General features: G+C 54.2%; 1 protein-coding gene across 2 annotated transcripts; it reads left to right on the plus strand.

Moving 5' to 3' along the window:
- Positions 1–2566: 2566 nt before the first annotated feature.
- Positions 2567–18449, plus strand: TFAP4 (transcription factor AP-4). 2 transcript variants are annotated; one of them, XM_066382731.1, is made up of 7 exons: positions 2567–2703; positions 13788–13953; positions 14055–14153; positions 14570–14740; positions 15428–15568; positions 16159–16314; positions 17407–18449. In XM_066382731.1, exons 2-7 carry the CDS (start codon positions 13879–13881, stop codon positions 17599–17601), a joined length of 837 nt encoding a protein of 278 aa, XP_066238828.1. In that variant the 5' UTR covers positions 2567–2703; positions 13788–13878; the 3' UTR covers positions 17602–18449. The 2 variants fall into 2 exon arrangements, with proteins under 2 accessions (XP_066238828.1, XP_066238827.1); XM_066382730.1 differs by lacking the exon at positions 2567–2703 and adding an exon at positions 3689–3911.
- The last annotated feature ends 605 nt before the right edge of the window (positions 18450–19054 follow it).

Consider the following 19054-nt stretch of genomic DNA (forward strand, 5'->3'; position numbering starts at 1 on the left):
GGAAAGTACTGTGGTATATTGTAACCTTTGCCTCATTTTTTTTTTTTCCATTTTTCTGAAGCTGGAAATGGGGAGGCAGTCAGACAGACTCCCGCATGTGCCTGACTGGGATCCACCCGGCATGCCCACCAGGGGGCGATGCTTTGCCCCTCTGGGGCGTTGCTCTGTTGCATCCAGAGCCATTCTAGCGCCTGAGGCAGAGGCCACAGAGCCATCCCCAGTGCCCGGGCCATCTTTGCTCCAATGGAGCCTCGCTGCGGGAGGGGAAGAGAGAGACAGAGAGGAAGGAGAGGGGGAGGGGTAGAGAAGCAAATGGGCGCCTCTCCTGTGTGCCCTGGCCAGGAATTGAACCTGGGACTCCTGCATGCCAGGCCGATGCTCTACCGCTGAGCCAACCGACCAGGGCCCCTTTGCCTCCTTTTTCATGGCTCACAAACTAAGAGTGATGTGGTAGATAGGATAATATACCCTTCCCCAGATATTTATGTCCTAATCCTCGGTGCCTGTGAATGAAACCTTGCAAAAGGAATGTTGAACATGTGATTAAGTTAAAGATCTTGACATTGGGAAATTATTCTGAATTATTTGGATGGGTCCAAAGTCGTAAAAGGGAGGGTGGAGGGTCAGAGAAGATGTGATGACAGAAGCAGAAGTTAGAGTGACACACTTGAAAATGGAGGATGGGGCCATGAGCCAAGAAATCCAGGCAACTTCCAGAAATTGGAAAAGACAGGAAATATAGTCCCCCATAGAGCTTTCAGAAGGAACACAGCCCCGTTGACACCTTGATTTTAGCCATATATAACCCATTTGGAATTCTAACCTCCAGAGATTGAATTTTTGTTTTTTCTTGCGAGAGAGCAAGAGCAAGACAGACAGACAGGAAGGGAGAGAGATGAGGAGCATCAACTCAGTCTTGTAGTTGCAGTACTTTAGTTGTTCATTGCTTCTCGTAAGTGCCTTGACCTGGGGGTTCCAGCAACCGTGGGATCATGTTGACGATCCTATGCTCAAACAGTTGACCCTGCACTCAAGCTGGCTGCCCTGTATTCAGGTGCTCAAGCCAGCGACCTTGGGGTTTTGAACTGTGTCCTCAGATCACAGGTTGATGCTCTCTCCACTGAGCTACCACCAGTCAGGCTAAATTTGTGTTGTTTTAAGCTAAGTTTATAATAATTGTTACAGTAGTAATAGGAAACATTAGTTCCCAAATAGCTTTGCATGCCTTTTACAGAAAAAGTTCCTGACTCCTAAGTTAGAGCAAGGTGACCAGTAGTCAGGTGTCAAGGATCTAAGGGATTTTGCTGAGCACCTTCTAAGGGCTCCAGAAGGCACAGTGAAGTTGAGTTTAGGAGTTGGGAAGTAGAGGGAGATGGGATCAGATGAAAAAATATACAGAACCGCCTGACCAGGCAGTGGTGCAGTGGATAGAGCATTGGACTGGGAAGCAGAGGACCCAGGTTTGAAGTCCTGAGATCTTCAGCTTGAGTGCAGGCTCATCTGGTTTGAGCAAGGCTCACCAGCTTGGGCCCAAGGTCGCTGGCTTGAGCAAGGAGTTACTCAGTCTGCTGTAGACCCCCAGTCAAGGCACATATGAGAAAGCAATCAATGAACAACTAAGGTGCCGCAACAAGGAGTTGATGCTTCTTATCTCTCCCTTCCTGTCTGTCTGTCTGTCTCTATCTGTTCCTCTGTCTCTATCACACACAAAAAAAAGTTAAAAAAAAACACACACACACACACACACACATAACCTTCTGGGAATGGAGGACAGCCTGGATTTTGGGGACTTACTATGCTACTGCCATTGATGGTATTTCAGGCCTTAGGGCAGGAGCTGCTGATCTAGTGCAAAGGACTTTGGGTTTGTGCATCTGAGACAGCTGAGGGCTCTCTGTGAGAAGGTGCCTTTGGCAGAAATGGAGGGGCCAGTCATAGTGACAGAGCTCATGGGGACCAGGCTGGGTCAAAGCTATTCTATAGAAGAAGAAAGAGCAAGGGGGAAACCCAGCTGCTATTCATTCATTCATTCATTCATTCATTCATTCATCCAGGCACTGTACACATTGCTCAGTGTATAGTTATGGGGCTTTGTATCCTACTGTCCCCTAGAAGTCATCATTTCCTGAGAACACTCCCTGTCTCCATAGTGAGGCCTTCCAGGGACTGTTAAATGGCTTGGCTCTGTCCTTAGAGATACTGCCCAATGGGTTGCTTTAGGTACTGGAAAACATGCATGCAAAACTGCTCAACATCTACAGGATGCTCACACTATCTAATAACAGTGTTTCCAAATAATAGTCATCCTTGTTATTAGTAGTAGTATTTCAATTAGGAGGTGTGATTTGGGTGGAACCTTGAAGGTGAATGGGATTGAGAAAGATGGAAGGCAGGAGGCAGGACATTCCAAGGCAGGCGTGGTCTTCCTGAGCCAGGGGCCCGTCCTGTAGCCAAGGAAGGGCTTGGGGAAGGAAGGTAGGGCTCTGGTGAGTGTGGTGGTGGCAGGGGCGGAAGTTCGTGGTTAGCCAATGTCCCTCCCACCTCCACCCCAGGCTATCACCCCTCCCAGAAAGTGCACCCTGGCGTTGGGGCTAGTCTTGCACTGGCTTCGCGAGAATGAGAAGCTGCAGCTTTCCGTCCGCTCAGGCCAAGACTCCCACCGTCCGGCCTCCCCACGGAGGGGGAAAAGTGTGTGTGTCGAAGGTTAGGACGGGGACCCAGCAGCAGTCACCAGACCTCCCAGCCGCACTGGAAGCTTGCCCCGGGCCGCTGCCGTGCTGGCCTCCCTCCACCTTTTCCTCCCCTCCAGGGCCCCCGCTTCCCAAGGCTGCTCCAGGATCCGAGGCGCCCGGCGCGCCCCCTTTGCATTCCTCTCCCCGGCTCCGAGATTCCCAGGCTTTGGAGCCGGGACCGAGCGGCCAGTGGCGAGCAGCTGGGCAGGGAGGGAGGGTGGGAGGTAGGAGGCTGGCTGACCTCCGAAGTCGGACCCAAGTTGCATGTGGGAAGCGGAGGCTGTGACGCAAGTTTCCAGGGGGCCCTGAGCTCGGAGGGAGAGCGCCAAAGAGGCTCCACTCTGTAGTTGCAATCGTGAAAAAGGAAAAGCCCGGAGCAGCACCCCAGGCCGCCTTCGCCCGGCCCCGCTGCGCATCCCCCGGCCCCGAGGGCCGCAGAGAGCGCAGAGTCTGCACTGGGCAGTCCCCGCCGGACCCCGGCCGCAAGATCTGGGCTCCCTTGTGGTGGCTGGCTTTTTTTTTTTTTTTTTTTTTTCAACGCTTGCCAACCTGTCAGCTGATGAACCTCATCACCCATAGTGGCGCATGTAGCTCGGCCGCAGCTCGCTCCATTCACGCCGCGCCCTCCAAGTCAGCCTGCGGCCCTTGGCTCTCAGCGCCGGGATGGGGGGAGGGAGGCTCGCAGACCCATCCACCCCCCCACCTCCGGGGGCCCGAGACCCTCTTGCCCCGGCCTCGCGCCGCCCGGGGGGCGCTGCAAATAGTCCTTTGTTTACATGCAATTCCTTACTCCGCGGAAGGAGGCCGGGGGAGTGCTGAGTTTTCACCAGCTGTTTCCCGCCTTGAAACAGACATCTGATCAGCTGCAAACACACACACACATACACGCGCCCGGGGAGGCAGGCCGGAGAGACCTCCCTCCCGCCCCTCCCGCCCGCCTCCCTCCCCTCGCCGCCGCCGCCGCCGCCAGCATCTGGGACCGGCCGATTCTGCACCTCCGTCCGGCTCTGCCCTTTGATTCGGATTTCCATCTTGCATTCTCCGGCGGACCGCGGGATCCGGCTCGTGCAGAGGAGGGGGGCCGATCGCTATGGAGTATTTCATGGTGCCCACTCAGAAGGTGCCCTCTTTGCAACATTTCAGGAAAACAGAGAAAGAAGTGATAGGAGGGCTCTGTAGGTGTGTACTCCTCCTCCCCCCTATTCCCTTTCTACAATTGCAACCTGGGGCCAGCCAGCCCGGGCGGGCGCGTGTGTGCGCACGCATGGCCCGCGCCACCGACCCCGCTCGCCTTTCTTAGCCGCCGGGGCGGCTGCAGCTCCGCACGCTGGTCTCGCGCCGTCCGGGGACCCTCCTCCCTCGGAACATGGGGGCCCTGAGCGGCCCCGGTCACTTTTGTCCGCTGCAGGCGGGCGAGTCGCGACGTTTGTAATTGCAAACAGACCCACGTGGTTCTGCAGCAGTCCCGGCCATGCTTGGTGCTGGTGGCTTCCCCTCCGCCCCGCGCGTCCTCCTCCCCTCTCCCGCATTGGCTTCCTTCCTCTCCCTCCTTCTTCACTGTCTCTGGGTGCCCCCACTAAGGGGGCCTGGGGGCCCCGGGGCTCGCGGGCGGGCGGCTACAATGCAGCCACGCCGCGGCTCCGGGCGTGGGGGGGGGGCGGGGAGCCGGGTGGTATCCGTGTTTGCACGACTCGGGGCTGCTGCGGGGTTGGAGGCGTGCTCGCGTGGGGGTTCAGAGGTGGGCGGGACCCTAGCGACTTGCGCGCCGGGCCCGGAGCGCCGCGGACCGGGGCACGTTGCGGCCGCTTGCTTGCTCACTTGCCGCCCGCGCTCGGGCGCTGTTTACTAGCGAGGCCTGGACGTGACTCTGCAGCCCTCTTGGAGTAGGCGGACCTCGGCGCGCCGCCTTGCGGGAGCTGTAGTTCTCCGTGTCCCTCCGGTGCGGCATTGTGGGAGTTGTAGGCACTTAGGAGCCACGCTTTCCCCGCACAAAGCTTGGCCCCTGCGGGTGGGATAGGCGAGGCAGGCCAGGCAGGGCAGCTTTTGGGGCAGAGGGCTTCAGAAGCCGCCCCTAGTCTCACCAGGCGCCGCACGTGGGTCTCTACCGCAAACTTTCCCATCCCACGCCCCTCCCCCGCCCTGGGCCATAAACCGAAAGCGTCAGGTTTCCCAGCTGGGTGGGTGGGTGGGTGGTCCGAGGTCTGCAGCTCTACCCTGGAACCACTTTACAAGTTTTGACCCAGGTTGTTCCAGATCTACCTTTTACCAAAGGGTGATGGGTTTCTCGCACCACTCCCACCAGAATCACTCTGGACACTTGTTAAAATGCCAGTGCCCGCAACTGCAGTCACTAGATGGGCCTGGCTATTTGCATACTGAACACCACCCACGGGACGGCAGTGCTTCGTGGGGGTTTCTTCGCGTGCCAAGTTTGGGACCTCCGGTGGCTTTCCTGAAACACTGCTTTAGGAGCGAAATGGCTCCCCAGGGTTGAGGCCACGTGCTCTGCAGCCGGGGAAGGCAAGGCGCGGAAAGTGGGGGAGGTGGAGCCCCGGGTGGTGTGGCCCAGGCTAGTGGACACCAGGGCCTGCAGAAACCAGGTTGGAGGAATGTTGCTGTGCACGTAACTCCCCTCTCCCCCCTCCCACTTAGCTCCCGCCTCAACTACTTTCAGGTAGAGGAGGGTCCTGCAATTAGGAGCCCCCCCCCAGGACTGACCCTTCTGCAGGGCCACGGGGGTGGGGGGACCTAGCTGTAAAACGTTAAAAAAAATTTCTGGACCTTTTAATATGTTCTAGGGACTTGTTTTAATAGATTCTTCTCACTTAATTGTCGGTCTTCCTAAGTGGCCTTATGATTCCTTTGTGGGATGAGGACACAGGTTTGGAAAGTGAATAGTTACAGCAAGTGGTGAGTCTGGGACTTGAATCCTGATCCCAGGGCTTTGCTTTTAGCGCTTGCTGGTAGCCACCCCCCTAGCCTTCCCCTCCTTGAGAAATGCTGGTAGTTGCTCAGAAGAGGGCTGGGCAGTGAGGAGGAGGGGTTGAACTGCCAGATGCTAGAGAGGACATTGCTGGCCCTGACTCTGGGCAGGCTTGGCACAGTGGATCTTGGCTTCACACTGTCCTTGTCCCTTATCCCAATTTAGAGGAGTCCATCTGTCCCCCAAGTGCTCCAAGGTGGTGGAACCCCGCCTCCCTCCACAGGGCTGGGCATGGGGACATCCTCAGCCTGTCTTGCTGGGAGATACATGTCAGCCTGTGCACTGGGTGTGGATGGAGTTGGGGCCTCTGGGTTTGTTCATTTTTAGAAGGAGTCTTGGGGTGAGGTGAGAGACCTGTTGAAGATCAAGGTTGTGGGTTGGACAGGACCTTCTGGCCAGATGGTCTCACTTTTTAGGCTGGTGGACTTTGTTCCATCCTTCAGACAAGTAGAGCACCCTGCTTCTCCGGACACCCCCTGTTCCCCTGCACTGCACAACAAGGCTCTCACAGGCTTATGTTTTGGACCTGTCACCTAACTGCTCTTAGCCGTTGTAAAATGGAGCACCTATGAAGTATGGTTACGTGTGTGGAAAGTGCCTGGTAGCTATTAAAATGGCTCTCAAGATCTCTGAAGCAGGAGTTTCGGGACTACCCTCAGTGGGGAAAGAGACAAGCTACTCTCAGAGGAGTTAGAAAATAATTAGGGGTTTTTGAATGCATGTTGTGTCCCTGATCCAATATTTACAATGCACCTTCTTTGTGCCAGGAGTGAAGAATTCACAATGAACCAGAACTGGCTCCTGCCCTAAGAGTTTACAGTCTTGTGGCTCTAAAGGGTCTTGTCAACCCTTAGAGATCCACGGTTCTCTTAGAGGCCTGTGTACAAACCCTGGAAAAATAAAGCATCCCATTATCCTCAATCTTCCCCCCCCCCCCTTAAACTTCACCATGACTCTGTGAAGTGAGGCATTATTCCTCCATTTTACAGATGGGTATACTGAAGTTTTGAGAGATGAAGTGGCTAAGCTTAGGGTTCCATAGCTAGTAAGTGGCAGGGCTGGAGTTTGCCTGTGAACCCACTGAGTGCAGGGCCCCCTCTGAAGGGCTGGAGAAGCTGTGGGAAGGAGGTGTTTCTGATGGGCACAGCCTAGACAGGGTATGTTCTGGGACTGAGGGCAGGGGTGGCAGGTTGGTCAGAGTGAGGTCTATGGAGTAGTGGGGATGGGTGAGGGGGCCCCACGCTGCTTTAGTGCCTGCTACAGAGAGAAGGATGAGCACCTTGGGCATCCTTGGTGAAGGCCATCTGCCTCCCTCTGTCTTTTTGGCGTACGGGAGAAGTCCTGTGTGGCTTTCCCACCTCTGACTGTGTAGCTGTTGAATGGCAGATGTGTGAGTGACTCTGGGGCAGTGTGAAATGAGAGTTGTCCTTGGCTAATTTGAGGCTGGAGCCAGGCAGGGATGTCTAAAGAGGGGTGGGGGATACCTCTTACCCTTGGGCTGGGTGTGAGGGACAGGTGCAGGTCAGGATCTAGCCCTGACCCCTGAGCCTCTGGTTGGGATGCTGGTGTTGTTCCCAGAGGACTGTCGGAGGTACTCCGGTAGTGGGGTGGCAGCTCTGATATTGGCACCTGAGGCTGGTACCCAAACTGTACCTTTGTAGGTGCCCTCCCTTATTCCTGAGGCAGGACAGTCTCTGAACAGCCCCTGGAGACTGTTTAGAGACTGTTGGGGAAGGAGAGAAGCAGGAGATACTTGGTGTCAGTGAACCCAGGCCACCTATATTGCTCACCTGGGGGGGGGGGGGTGTCTGAAGTTGATGTGGAAGGTGGGGGGGCGTGTAGGACTTTTTTTTTTTTAAACAGAGACAGAGAGAGGGATAGATAGGGACAGACAGAAACGGAGAGATGAGAAGCATCAATCATTAGTTTTTCGTTGCGACACCTTAGTTGTTCATTGATTGCTTTCTCATATGTGCCTTGACCAGGGGCTATAGCAGACCGAGTAACCCCTTGCTTGAGCCAGCGACCTTGGGCTTAAGCTGGTGAGCTTTGCGCTGGCAACCTTGAGGTCTCGAACCAGGGTCCTCTGCATCCTAGTCCGACGCTTTATCCACTGCGCCACCGCCTGGTCAGGCAGGACGTTTACCGTAAATCATGTTTACTTCTGCAAAACGCAGAAAGAAATGCAAAAATGATGTAAGGCATTTGTAGTATCACCTGAAAATTCCAATTAGTCATTCTTTATAGCAGGGGTCGGGAACCTTTTTGGCTGAGAGAGCCATGAACGCCACATATTTTTTTTTTTTTGTATTTTTCTGAAGTTGGAAATGAGGAGGCAGTCAGAGCCCCGCATGTGCCTGACTGGGATCCACCCGGCATGCCCACCAGGGGGCGATGTTCCACCCATCTGGGCCGTTGCTCTGTTGCAACCAGAGCCATTCTAGCGCCTGAGGCAGAGGCCATGGAGCCATCCTCAGCGCCCAGGCCAACTTTGCTCCAATGGAGCCTTGGCTGCAGGAGGGGAAGAGAGAGACAGAGAGGAAGGAGAGGGGGAGGGGTGGAGAAGCAGATGGGCCCTTCTCCTGTGTGCCCTGGCTGGGAATCGAACCCGGGACTCCTGCACGCCAGGCTGACGCTCTACCACCGAACCAACCGGCCAGGGCATGAACGCCACATATTTTAAAATGTAATTTCATGTGAGCCATACAATGACCCATATACATTATGCATTATCCAATAAAAATTTGGTGTTGTCCTGGAGGACAGCTGTGATTGGCTCCAGCCACCCACAACCATGAACATGAGTGGTAGGAAATGAATGGATTGTAATACATGAGAATGTTTTATATTCCTAACGTTATTATTATTATTTTTTATTAAAGATTTGTCTGCGAGCCAGATGCAGCCATCAAAAGAGCCACATCTGGCTCGCGAGCCATAGGTTCCCGACCCTTGCTTTATAGGAACCCCTGGTTGGTCAGCATCCCACCAGTCAGAACCCATGATTAGGCAGCATTCTACCAATCAGAACTCCTGGTTAGGCAGCACTCCCTCAGTCAGAGTCTGGTTGCATCTATTAAAGAAATTGTCAGCTGGCTCTGGCTGGGTAACTCAGTTGCTTAGAGGGTCTTCTTTTTTTTTTTTTTGTATTTTTCTGAAGCTGGAACCGGGGAGAGACAGTCAGACAGACTCCCGCATGCGCCCGACCGGGATCCACCTGGCACGCCCACCAGGGGGCGATGCTCTGCCCCTCTGGGGGGTTGCTCTGTTGCGACCAGAGCCACTCTAGCGCCTGGGGCAGAGGCCAAGGAGCCATCCCCAGCGCTCGGGGCATCTTTGCTCCAATGGAGCCTCGGCTGTGGGAGGGGAAGAGAGAGACAGAGAGGAAGGAGAGGGGGAGGGGTGGAGAAGCAGATGGGCGCTTCTCCTGTGTGCCCTGGCTGGGAATCAAACCCGGGACTTCTGCATGCCAGGCCGATGCTCTACCACTGAGCCAACAGGCCAGAGCTAGAGGGTCTTCTTGATACGCTAAAGGTGTGGGTTCGATCCCCGGTCAGGGTACATACAGGAATCAACCAGTGAATGTAGAAATATATGGAGCAACAGGTCAATGTTTCTCAGAATCTCTCTCAAATCAATAAATAAATTTTAAGAAGAGAAAAAGAAAGTCAGTGGTACTTCCAGGGCTATTTAGGTGAGTGAGAGTGGAAAGTCTTGGTGGCAGCCCAGGTCCCCATGAGAACTGTAGCTTTGGGGAAAAAGTCTTTTCTGGGACTTAAGTTTGCACTAGGTCAACCAGAAGCTGGTTCCTGAACCAGGAGTGTGGGCTGATGAATTTGGTGTTGAAGAGGACAGGATGGAATATTGAAACGATCCAGGCTGGTGGCTTCCAGCGAACAGGAGACAATAGGGGATCCTGCAGTCTTTGTTCTCATTAGGTTCGTGGGCACCCTGGGGAGAACGGAGTGGCAGAGGGTTGGCTCCCCAGAGCTGAGATTTCACAGGCAGATGAGCTTGGGGAGAGGGATCTGGGGTGATGCCTCTTGCAGCCACACACAAGGCTCTGATAAACAGTGGGCTGTGTGTGTGAGCTGTCAGTAGAGGGCACCATTGGCTAGTGGGCATGGAGAGTGTGGACTTTGGCATCTGCAGGTACCTCCTGCTCCCTGGTCTAGATGCCTGAACTGGGGCATGTCACTTTCCCTCACAGGACCCTGGATTCCTCATTGCAATAGGATGATGCAGCCACCGTGCTGGGTTTCTGTGAGAATCAGGGAAACATGTAAAAGAGGTCTGTGAATAATAATAGGAGTTAACACGAGGGCAGGGCATACCTGAGCTTGGTCCTTTCTACAGGGGTAACTGTCACCTGTCTATTGGGATATGATGCTCTGGTATAGTGCACAGCCCACTCTGCTATGTGGTGAAACCTTTTGGGGTTAAGAGCAGGCCCTGGGATTTGAGTTCCAGTCCCAGCCCCACCACTTGCTGAGCTATTTCCCTTTCCAAGCCTTTGTGTCCTCATCTCACATAGGAATCATAATGCCACATAACTCAGAGGAAAATTGTGACAATTCAATGCGAAAATCTCAGCAGAGCTAGTCCTAGCACATTATAATTTGAACTTTAAAAAGACTTTTTATTTCATTTTATTTATTTTTTCTTCTTTTTCAAGTGAAAAGAGGGGAGATAGACTCCCGCATGCACTGTGACCGGGATCTACCCGGCAACCTCTGTCTGGAGCCACCCATGCTCTGCCCATCTGGGGCAAGCTATTTTTAGTGCCTGAGGTGGGGCTCCATTGTACCATTCTCAGTGCCCAGGGCCAATGAGCTCAAACCAATCAAGCCATAGTTGCAGGAGGGGAAAAGAAAGAGATAAGAGGGAGGAGGCAGGGTGAAGAAGCAGATGGTTGCTTCTCCTGTGTGCCCTGACCAGGAACTGAACCTGGGACTTCCATATGCTGGGCCAACGCTCTACCACTGAGCCAACTGGCCAGGGCAAAAAGACTTTTAAAATGCTGACCAGGTGGGGGCACATTGGATAGAGTGTTGATCTGGGATGTTGAGGACTCAGGTTTGAAACCTCGAGGTTGCCGGCTTGAACATGGGCTCACCAGCTTGAGCATGGGGTTGCTGGCTTGAACATGGGATCACAGACATGACCCCATGGTCACTGGCTTGAGCCCAGAGGTCGCTGGCTTGAGCTCAAAGGTCGGTGGCTTAAGCAAGGGGTCACTGGCTAGGCTGGAGCCCACCGCCCCTTTTAAGACAAGTATAAGAAGCAATCAATGAACAACTAAAGCGACACAACTATGAATTGATGCCTCTCATCTCCCTCTTTCTCTCTTTCTCACTAAAAAGAAATAAAGTAAAGTAAAATAAAATAAAAACACGTATGACTCTGTTGCTAAGCCCTCCAGGTTGGCCTTCTCTAAGTACTAGCACTCAGGATGGCCCAAGGGTGAACATGCGGCTCCTTGGACCCTTTACACTCTGGTCTGCTGTGACCGTTGAGCATCACTGGAGAGACCCAGGGAGTGGGTGACTGGGGTTCTCTCCCTGTATTTCTCCTGAGGAGGAGGGTGATGCTACTGGACAGAGTCACTCAGTGGCTTGGCTACCCCATCTTTCTTGCCCCAAAGACTCCTGACTTTAATCCAGCCACCATAGAATTTCTGGAGGGTACTGTCAGACCCAGGAGCCTGGACTTCTTTCTAATCCACCCTCCCCTGAACGGCAAGCACACCTCTGCCTCTCAGGTCTCCGACCTGCCTCCTCTCCAACCACCCCGTCACCCTCGGTGTAGGGGCAGGGAAACTGGGAAGAGGGAAGTGCCCCTTGCCCAGAAGTGGAGGAGCCAGATACTGGCTGGCTCACCTTAAAACTGTTCCTCCTCTCTGTGAACCCCAAGCCTCACCTGTAAAGTAGGGGGTCGTGAACCCCCTTTACAGTGCTGACATTCTGAGGCCCTGTGAGGGACCTGTACCCTGTGGGAGGACGCCTGGGAAGGCCCTGGGGGGACTGGTGAAGAGGGCTTGTCTCTGGACCCCCAGTAGCAGCTGATGGGGAGCCCACTCCTGGCCCATCCCCAGACGACTACCCTCTGTCAGGAGGGGAGGCTGAGGTGCAGGATGGGGCAAGGACAAGACAGGACCTGCAGGGAGCCGAGGTGGGACAGATAGGGTAGGCTGGGGGGGGGGCAGGAAAGGCCTTGGCTGTCTCCAGCTGTTGCAGATGTGTTCTGGTTTTCGTGCAGACTCCTTTCTGTCGGGGTGGGCATGGGGCCTGGCATAGCAGGGGAGCTGGATCAGACACCTCTTTGAGCCCAGGCTCCCCCGTTACGGAAACAAGGCTGCCCAGAGTCCTTTCCCTATTACCTCAGACCCAAGGGTGTGAGCCCAGGCCTGCACCGGTCACCCTGGGGAGGCCCCCCGTAGGAAGAAGCCAGGGCTGTGGCTTTGGGTGGGGCCAATGGCTTCTGGGAGCTCAGCATCTGGAAGCCATCAGGCCAGGGGCAGGGGGAGTTGCTGGAGAGGGCCAGGAAGGGGGACATGCTTTCTTGAGGCCACACACAGGCCCACCCCTTGGGAGTAGTGGCTTTGGGCCTACAGGCCCTGCTGCCATCTCTGCCTCCTGCCAACACCTCTCGTCTTGCAGCCTCTCCCCCTGCCCCTGGCTGCCTTCTTTCTCACCCTGGAGGCTGCTGCTCCTGCAGGATGCACTCACATAATATGCAGTAACATTGACCCTGCATGCAGGGAGCTTTGTTTCTCTGGCACAGGGTGGTCTGCTACTTGTAGTAAGTGGGATGGGGGAGAACTGTCCCTAGGGGTGGTTGGCTTGGCACCCCCTCCTTCAGGCCTAAAGCCTGTGACTCTAAAGGAGGTAGTCCAGGTGCATAGCAAGACGTGCAGAGAAGTCCCAGGAACAGGTGTCTCCAATTGTCACTTGGGCCCACCTGGATCAGAATACAGGGATTCTTGCTAGTCATGCAGGTTTGGGCCCCACTCAGACCTGCTGGGCAGACACTGGGGCTGGAACCAGGGTCGCATGGTGATTTTGATACCCAGGCATTGCAAGCACACTACTCTGTCACCCTCCTGATCTGCTAGGGCAGTGGTCGGCAAACTCATTAGCCAACAGAGCCAAATATCAACAGTACAACGATTGAAATTTCTTTTGAGAGCCAAACTTTTTAAACTTAAACTATATAGGTAGGTTACATTCCTAACCGAGGTACCGCACGTGGTATTTTGTGGAAGAGCCACACTCAAGGGGCCAAAGAGCCGCATGTGGCTCATGAGCCACAGTTTGCTGACCAGGGTGCTAGATTGTAGGTACCAGACAGGTATGCATCTTTTTTTTTAAGATTTTTTATTTATTGGACCTGGTCTATTGGCTCAGTGGTAGAGCATCTGCCTGGCATGTGAAAGTCTGGGTTTGATTCCTGGCCAGGGCGCACAGGAGAAGCGCCCATCTGCTTCTCCACCCTTCCCCCTCTCTTTCCTTTCTGTCTCTCTCTTCCCCTCCTGTAGCCAAGGCTCCATTGGAGCAAAGTTGGCCCGGGCACTGAGGATGGCTCCATGGCCTCTGCCTCAGGTCTAGAATGGCTCCAGTTGCAATGGAGTAACTCCTCAGGTGGGCAAAGCATCACCCCTGGTGGGCATGCCGGGTGGATCCCAGTCAGGCATGCAGAAGTCTGTCTGACTACCTCCCTGCTTCTGACTTCAGTAAAATACCAAAAAACAAAACAAAAAGATTTTTTATTTATTGATTTTACAGGGAGTGGGAAGAGGAATAAGAGGTATCATCTCATAGTTGCTTCACTTTAGTTGTCTGTTGATTGCTTCTCATATGTACCTTGACTGGGCAAACCCAGGGTTTTTAACCGGCGACCTCAGTGTTTCAAGTTGATGTACCACCATCCAGGCTAGGTCTGGCATCTTTTGCAGGAGGAGAAATGCAAGTTACACTCAGGGCCCTCTGGAGATGAACTGTAAAGACAGGGGCCCACTGGGGGCAGGGCATGGGGGATAACTAAACTGAGCGTGTCCCTGTCCTCCCTGGCAGTCTTGCCAACATTCCACTGACCCCTGAGACTCAGCGGGACCAGGAGCGGCGGATTCGCAGGGAGATTGCCAACAGCAACGAGCGGAGGCGCATGCAGAGCATCAATGCAGGCTTCCAGTCCCTTAAGACCCTTATCCCCCACACAGATGGAGAGAAGCTCAGCAAGGTAGGCGAGGGCTGGGAGGGCTTTCTGGAAGAGGTGGCAGAAGGAAGTGAGCTTCAGGAGACGCTGCCAGCTGGGGCTCCTGACTTGTCCCTCCCCCGCAGGCAGCCATTCTCCAGCAGACAGCGGAGTACATCTTCTCCTTGGAGCAGGAGAAGACCCGGCTCCTGCAGCAGAACACACAGCTCAAGCGTTTCATCCAGGTAGCACCTGCAGAGGCCTTTCGTCACCTCAACACCCGTCCTCCTCCTGGCTCCCTCTCCCTGGCATGGGCGTGTCTGGGCTCAAGCACTGGCCTGGGACTCGGAGGAGGCTGCAGGCCCACCTTCCCCACTGACACGCCTACTTCAGGCACTGCCTTCCTGCCAGGGCCTCAGTTTACTCAGTTGTGAAGTGCAGTTGAGCGGCTCTGGAAGGAACTGGGTGACTTGGCAAGCAGTTCCATTCTGCCTCCGTTTCTGGCCTGTGGCCATTGTTGGATTTGCAGAATGGGGCTCCCAGTGCCAGAACACCTGGGTTGACAGCTTTGGGGGGCTGCGATGGAGCCCTCCAACTTCCCTGTTGGTGGTGGTGGTACGAGGGTGTCAAGGCACATTCACCGACCCCTTGGGGTCCCCAGGAGCTGAGCGGCTCGTCCCCCAAGCGGCGGCGGGCAGAGGACAAGGACGAAGGCATTGGCTCGCCGGACATCTGGGAGGATGAGAAAGCGGAAGATCTGCGGCGGGAGATGATTGAGCTGCGGCAGCAGCTGGACAAGGAGCGCTCGGTGCGCATGATGCTGGAGGAGCAGGTGAGGCAGGCAGGTGGGTGGGCTGGGGGGGGGGGGGTTCCAGTGCCTCCCTCTTCCTTTCCTCCTGTCCTTGCTTCCCTTCAGCTGTCATTTACAGGAGCACCTGCTTTGTGCCAGGTCTGGGGATTGGGGTCCAGTGGGGAGGAAACTAGACAGGTATTTGCCCTCAGGGGTCACCATCTGTGTTGGGTAGGATTAGTCAAAGGATTTTACACTAAAAATGCAGCAATGATAAAGGTCCTGCAGGAAGCATGGGCATTGGGAAGGGAATTTGGGCTGGTTCTGGAGGGCCTTCTCTGTTAGAGTGACTTGAGCTGAGGTTGGGAGGTTGGTATCAGGTAGAGAGGGCAGAAGGGTACTCCAGGCAGAGTGAACAGCATGGGCAAAGGCCCTGAGGCTGGAGGGAGGAGGCAGGGGAGTGAGGGAGCATGGTATGAGGGAGGTCATGGCAGGATAGATGAGTCAGGGAGGGCCTGGCAAGCTATGGTAGGACTTTGGTTTCTACTCCAGGTTCCTTCCCCAGGGTGGCAGAATCCTGCTAGGGTTTGCAGCAGGACTGAATGGCCTGCTTTGGAAAGGGCAGAGCATGGGGCGACTGACCTCAGCAGCCCTGAGGGCACCACACTAGAGGGAAGGTGCCAGGGTGTGGTCCGGGTCCTACCCCTGAGCCTGCCTCTGTGCCTCCAGGTGCGCTCGCTAGAGGCCCACATGTACCCGGAAAAGCTCAAGGTGATCGCACAGCAGGTGCAGCTGCAGCAGCAGCAGGAGCAGGTGCGACTACTGCACCAGGAGAAACTGGAGCGGGAACAGCAGCACCTTCGGACCCAGGTGAGCAGGAGGTACCCAGGAGGGGCTGTGTGGGCTGTGACTGGGGCTCTCGGACTCAGCAGTGGGGCCTCAGGGTCCTGCAGGGTAGACCCAGGACCTAAATCATAATAATGCGGACTTCCTGGTTTCCAGTTGTCTCACATACATTATTCCATGTCCTCAAGCAGCCTTTTGAAGCTGTTTTACTGGTCAGGAAAATGGGGCATAGATAGGCTAAATAACTTGCCCAAGATCCTCAGTGACTGGGGCAGGGATTTGAACCCTGGCCATCTAAATCCAGAATCTACGCTCCTGATTACCACCACATTAGGTGCTGGAATGCTTGCTTGGTGCTGGACAGTAAAGGGGCCAAAGGCTCATGGGTGTCTGGAAGCCCCTCTCTAGGCTGCCTGTTCTTTGTTACTTAAAATAAGATGTGGCAAGAGGCCCCAAACTGGTTGGTCCCCCCTGAGTGGTTGGCAGAGGCTGTCTCAAGGCAGTGGGCAGAGGGCGATGGTTCTGGAGGACATCCCACATCCTCTGTGACTATCAGAAGGGAAGGGGAAGCTCCCTGAACCTTTGGAGAAGGACTGAGGGTCTCTGTCTCACAGCTCCTGCCCCCTCCGGCCCCCACCCACCACCCCACGGTGATCGTGCCAGCACCACCTCCCCCTCCCTCCCACCACATCAACGTCGTCACCATGGGTCCCTCCTCAGTCATCAACTCTGTTTCCACATCACGGCAAAATCTGGACACCATCGTGCAGGTATTGGCTTGGGGAGGGGGCAGCATGCGGGGGTCGTCCTCTGGGAACAGGCCTTTCTGGAGAGATTAGGAAGCAGGGACTGGAGGGGAATACGACAGGGTTTGCGTGTGGAAGCTGTGTGTCTGTCTCCATCACCGAGTGTCCCTCTCTTTGCAGGGATTGGGGAGGGTGCTCTGTGAAGAAGGTGAGGGGCGGAGGTGGGGAACAGAATGGCCTGGAAAACCTTGTTTCTTCCTTCCACATGGAGTTTGTTGAGAGGGTCCTTTGCTTCTGGAGTCCCTGGCTTCCAGAGTTCCTACATCCAACTCTTGTTTTGGTCCAGAACTTCCTCTCACCTCCATTTCCTGGGACCCGCGATGGGGAGATGGAGGTAGTAGTGCTGGGAGGGTGACAGTTAAGCCTCCGACAGAGGAGGAAGAAACAAGATGATAGCTCTGTGGGTCAGGCCTGAAGTTACTGCTGTACCCAGTCCCTGGCAGAGGCCCCTGGGGAACCCTGATAATATCACAAAGAAAGAAATAACTAAACCAGAAAAACCCAAACAGAAAAAAAAGCCTATCAAACCCTGGACCTTTAGTTGCACATAATTCCAGGAAATTGAGTAAAATAATTAATAACAAATACCTTTTATCAGGAAAATGCAACTCTGAAAAGTACAAATAAATGAAAGTCCTGTCTAGGTAGCTTAGTTGTTTGGAGCATCATCCTGATATGCCAAGGTTGTGGGTTCTATCCCTCTTCAGAGCACATACAAGGATCAACCAATGAATGCATACATAAGTGGAACAACAAATCAGTGTTTATTGCTCAAATTTAGAAGTAATGATGAATGAAAGAAAGAAAGAAAGACAGACAGACAGACACTGGTGACTTCCAAGCAGCCATGCACTGTCCTCTCCAAGGGTTTTTTTCAGCTCAGTGGAAGGGTTTGCTACAATTTGTTTCCCCTGCCTGACTGGCAGGACACCTGCTGCTCTGCCAAGCTTACTTCTGGACCTTTCTGGTGTGTGTGCGTGTGTGCGCGTGTGTCTGTGAGGGGTGATGGTGGCTGTCCAGGTGCCTCCAGCCACCCTCACCGCAGCCTGTCCCCAGGCGATCCAGCACATCGAGGGCACCCAGGAAAGGCAGGAGCAGGAGGAGGAGCAGCGGCGAGCTGTAATTGTGAAGCCGGTCCGAAGCTGCCCAGAGGCCCAGGCCTCTGACACTGCCTCCGATTCAGAGGCCTCGGACAGCGACACCATGGACCAGAGCCGGGAGGAGCTGGCTGGGACTGGGGGGCTTCCCTGACCACCCCCCAGCCCTCCTGTCCCTTCTAGGGGCTGGAGGGGGCCGGGGCAGCAACAGGGAGTATATGCGGGCCAGCGAATGAGGAATTTTTACAAAATTACAATGTCATTTGGGTCTCTTTTATGACCTCTTTTTCAATACTGTAAATCAACCTTTGCGCGAAGGCCACCCAACCCGAGGTCCTGGGGGCTAGGGTGGTGGGAGTGTGTGGGAGCACCCAGACACCTGGGGCTGGGCCTCGCCCAGGGGGCTCGGGAAGCTGACACTTGACGTGCCTGGCCTCTCTCTGCCAAAAAGCATTTTTTTTCATTTAAACATGTTTTTTAAGAACAGGGAAAAATCAAACAAAACCCCAACATATTTCTGCCCTTCCCAGAGCCAGCTCTATGACCATTAGTTTTTAATTCCCCCTTCCCTTCTCTTTTTGGTTTTTTTCTTTCTCTAAGCACTTACATGGGTTGGGGGTCTGGCTGGGTCAGGATTCTCTGGGGGTCTGGGGTGGAAGTTGCTTCTCCTTTGGGGTTTGCTGCTGCCCTTTTGCCCTGCCCTCCGTTCCCTGCCTGCCTCAGCACTGGGATTTGCCACTCCACCACCAGCGGCCCCCACCTCTCCCTCCAGGTTTCCCATCTCTGACCCCCCAAAATGTCCTTGTCTTTCTCTTTGTTTTGTTTGTTGGGTTTTATTTTTTTTTTGTTATTTTTTGTTGTTGTTTTGTTTTTACAATTTTTGAGGTCTTTGTGTTTAAGGAGAGCTATTATATTTTGTTAAGAAAGTTGGGGGGGTGGGGAACCAAGAGGCCACCATGCCTTTTATAAAGTAACAAAATAAAGTTTGTACTTTGTTTTTTAGATTGTGTCTTCTGGATGTGTGTTGTCCTGAGTTGCTGGGGAAAGCTTCCTGGACTATTTGGGTCTACCAGAGGGGACTGAATGTGTGAATGTGGGTGAGCTCATGTTGACTCTCCCAACTTGTGTGTGGTGTTGCAATGAAAAATCAGGGTCCTCACATTCCCTGGGATTACTTTGGGTGTTCTGCAAAGATGGGATATGGTGTTGGGTGGGGGGGAGTGGCTCCCAGCTCCTTGGTGGGCAGGCAGGGGGAGAATGAACAACCAAGAGAAAGGACGCGGGATGGCAGAGTTCACGGTTGATCTCTAGGCTTCATCACGTTTTTTAGCTTGTGTAACCTCCCTGAACCTCAGCTATAGAAGGGAAGGGAGTCCTCTCTTGGTGTGGTGTTTAAGAACTCAGGTTCTAACCTGAAAGGTGGTGGCACAGTGGATAGAGCATTGACCTGGAATGCTGAGGTTACAGGTTCAAAACTCTGAGGTCACTGGTTTGAGTATGGGCTCATCCGGTTTGAGCATGGGATTATCGACATGAGCCCAAAAGCTAGTTTGAAGCCCAAGGTTGTTGGCTTGAGCAAGGGGTCACTAGCTCGACTGCAGCCCCCT

This window comes from Saccopteryx leptura, chromosome 4 (assembly GCF_036850995.1).
Source record: "Saccopteryx leptura isolate mSacLep1 chromosome 4, mSacLep1_pri_phased_curated, whole genome shotgun sequence".
Classification (NCBI taxonomy): domain Eukaryota; kingdom Metazoa; phylum Chordata; class Mammalia; order Chiroptera; family Emballonuridae; genus Saccopteryx; species Saccopteryx leptura.

Coding starts and splice junctions, on each gene's coding strand:
- TFAP4 (XM_066382730.1), top strand. CDS start 3,823: ATGGAGTATTTCATGGTGCCCACTCAGAAGGTGCCCTCTTTGCAACAT. Junction 14,154..14,569: donor AGCTCAAGCGTTTCATCCAG/GTAGCACCTGCA, acceptor TGGGGTCCCCAG/GAGCTGAGCGGCTCGTCCCC. Junction 14,741..15,427: donor GCATGATGCTGGAGGAGCAG/GTGAGGCAGGCA, acceptor CTGTGCCTCCAG/GTGCGCTCGCTAGAGGCCCA.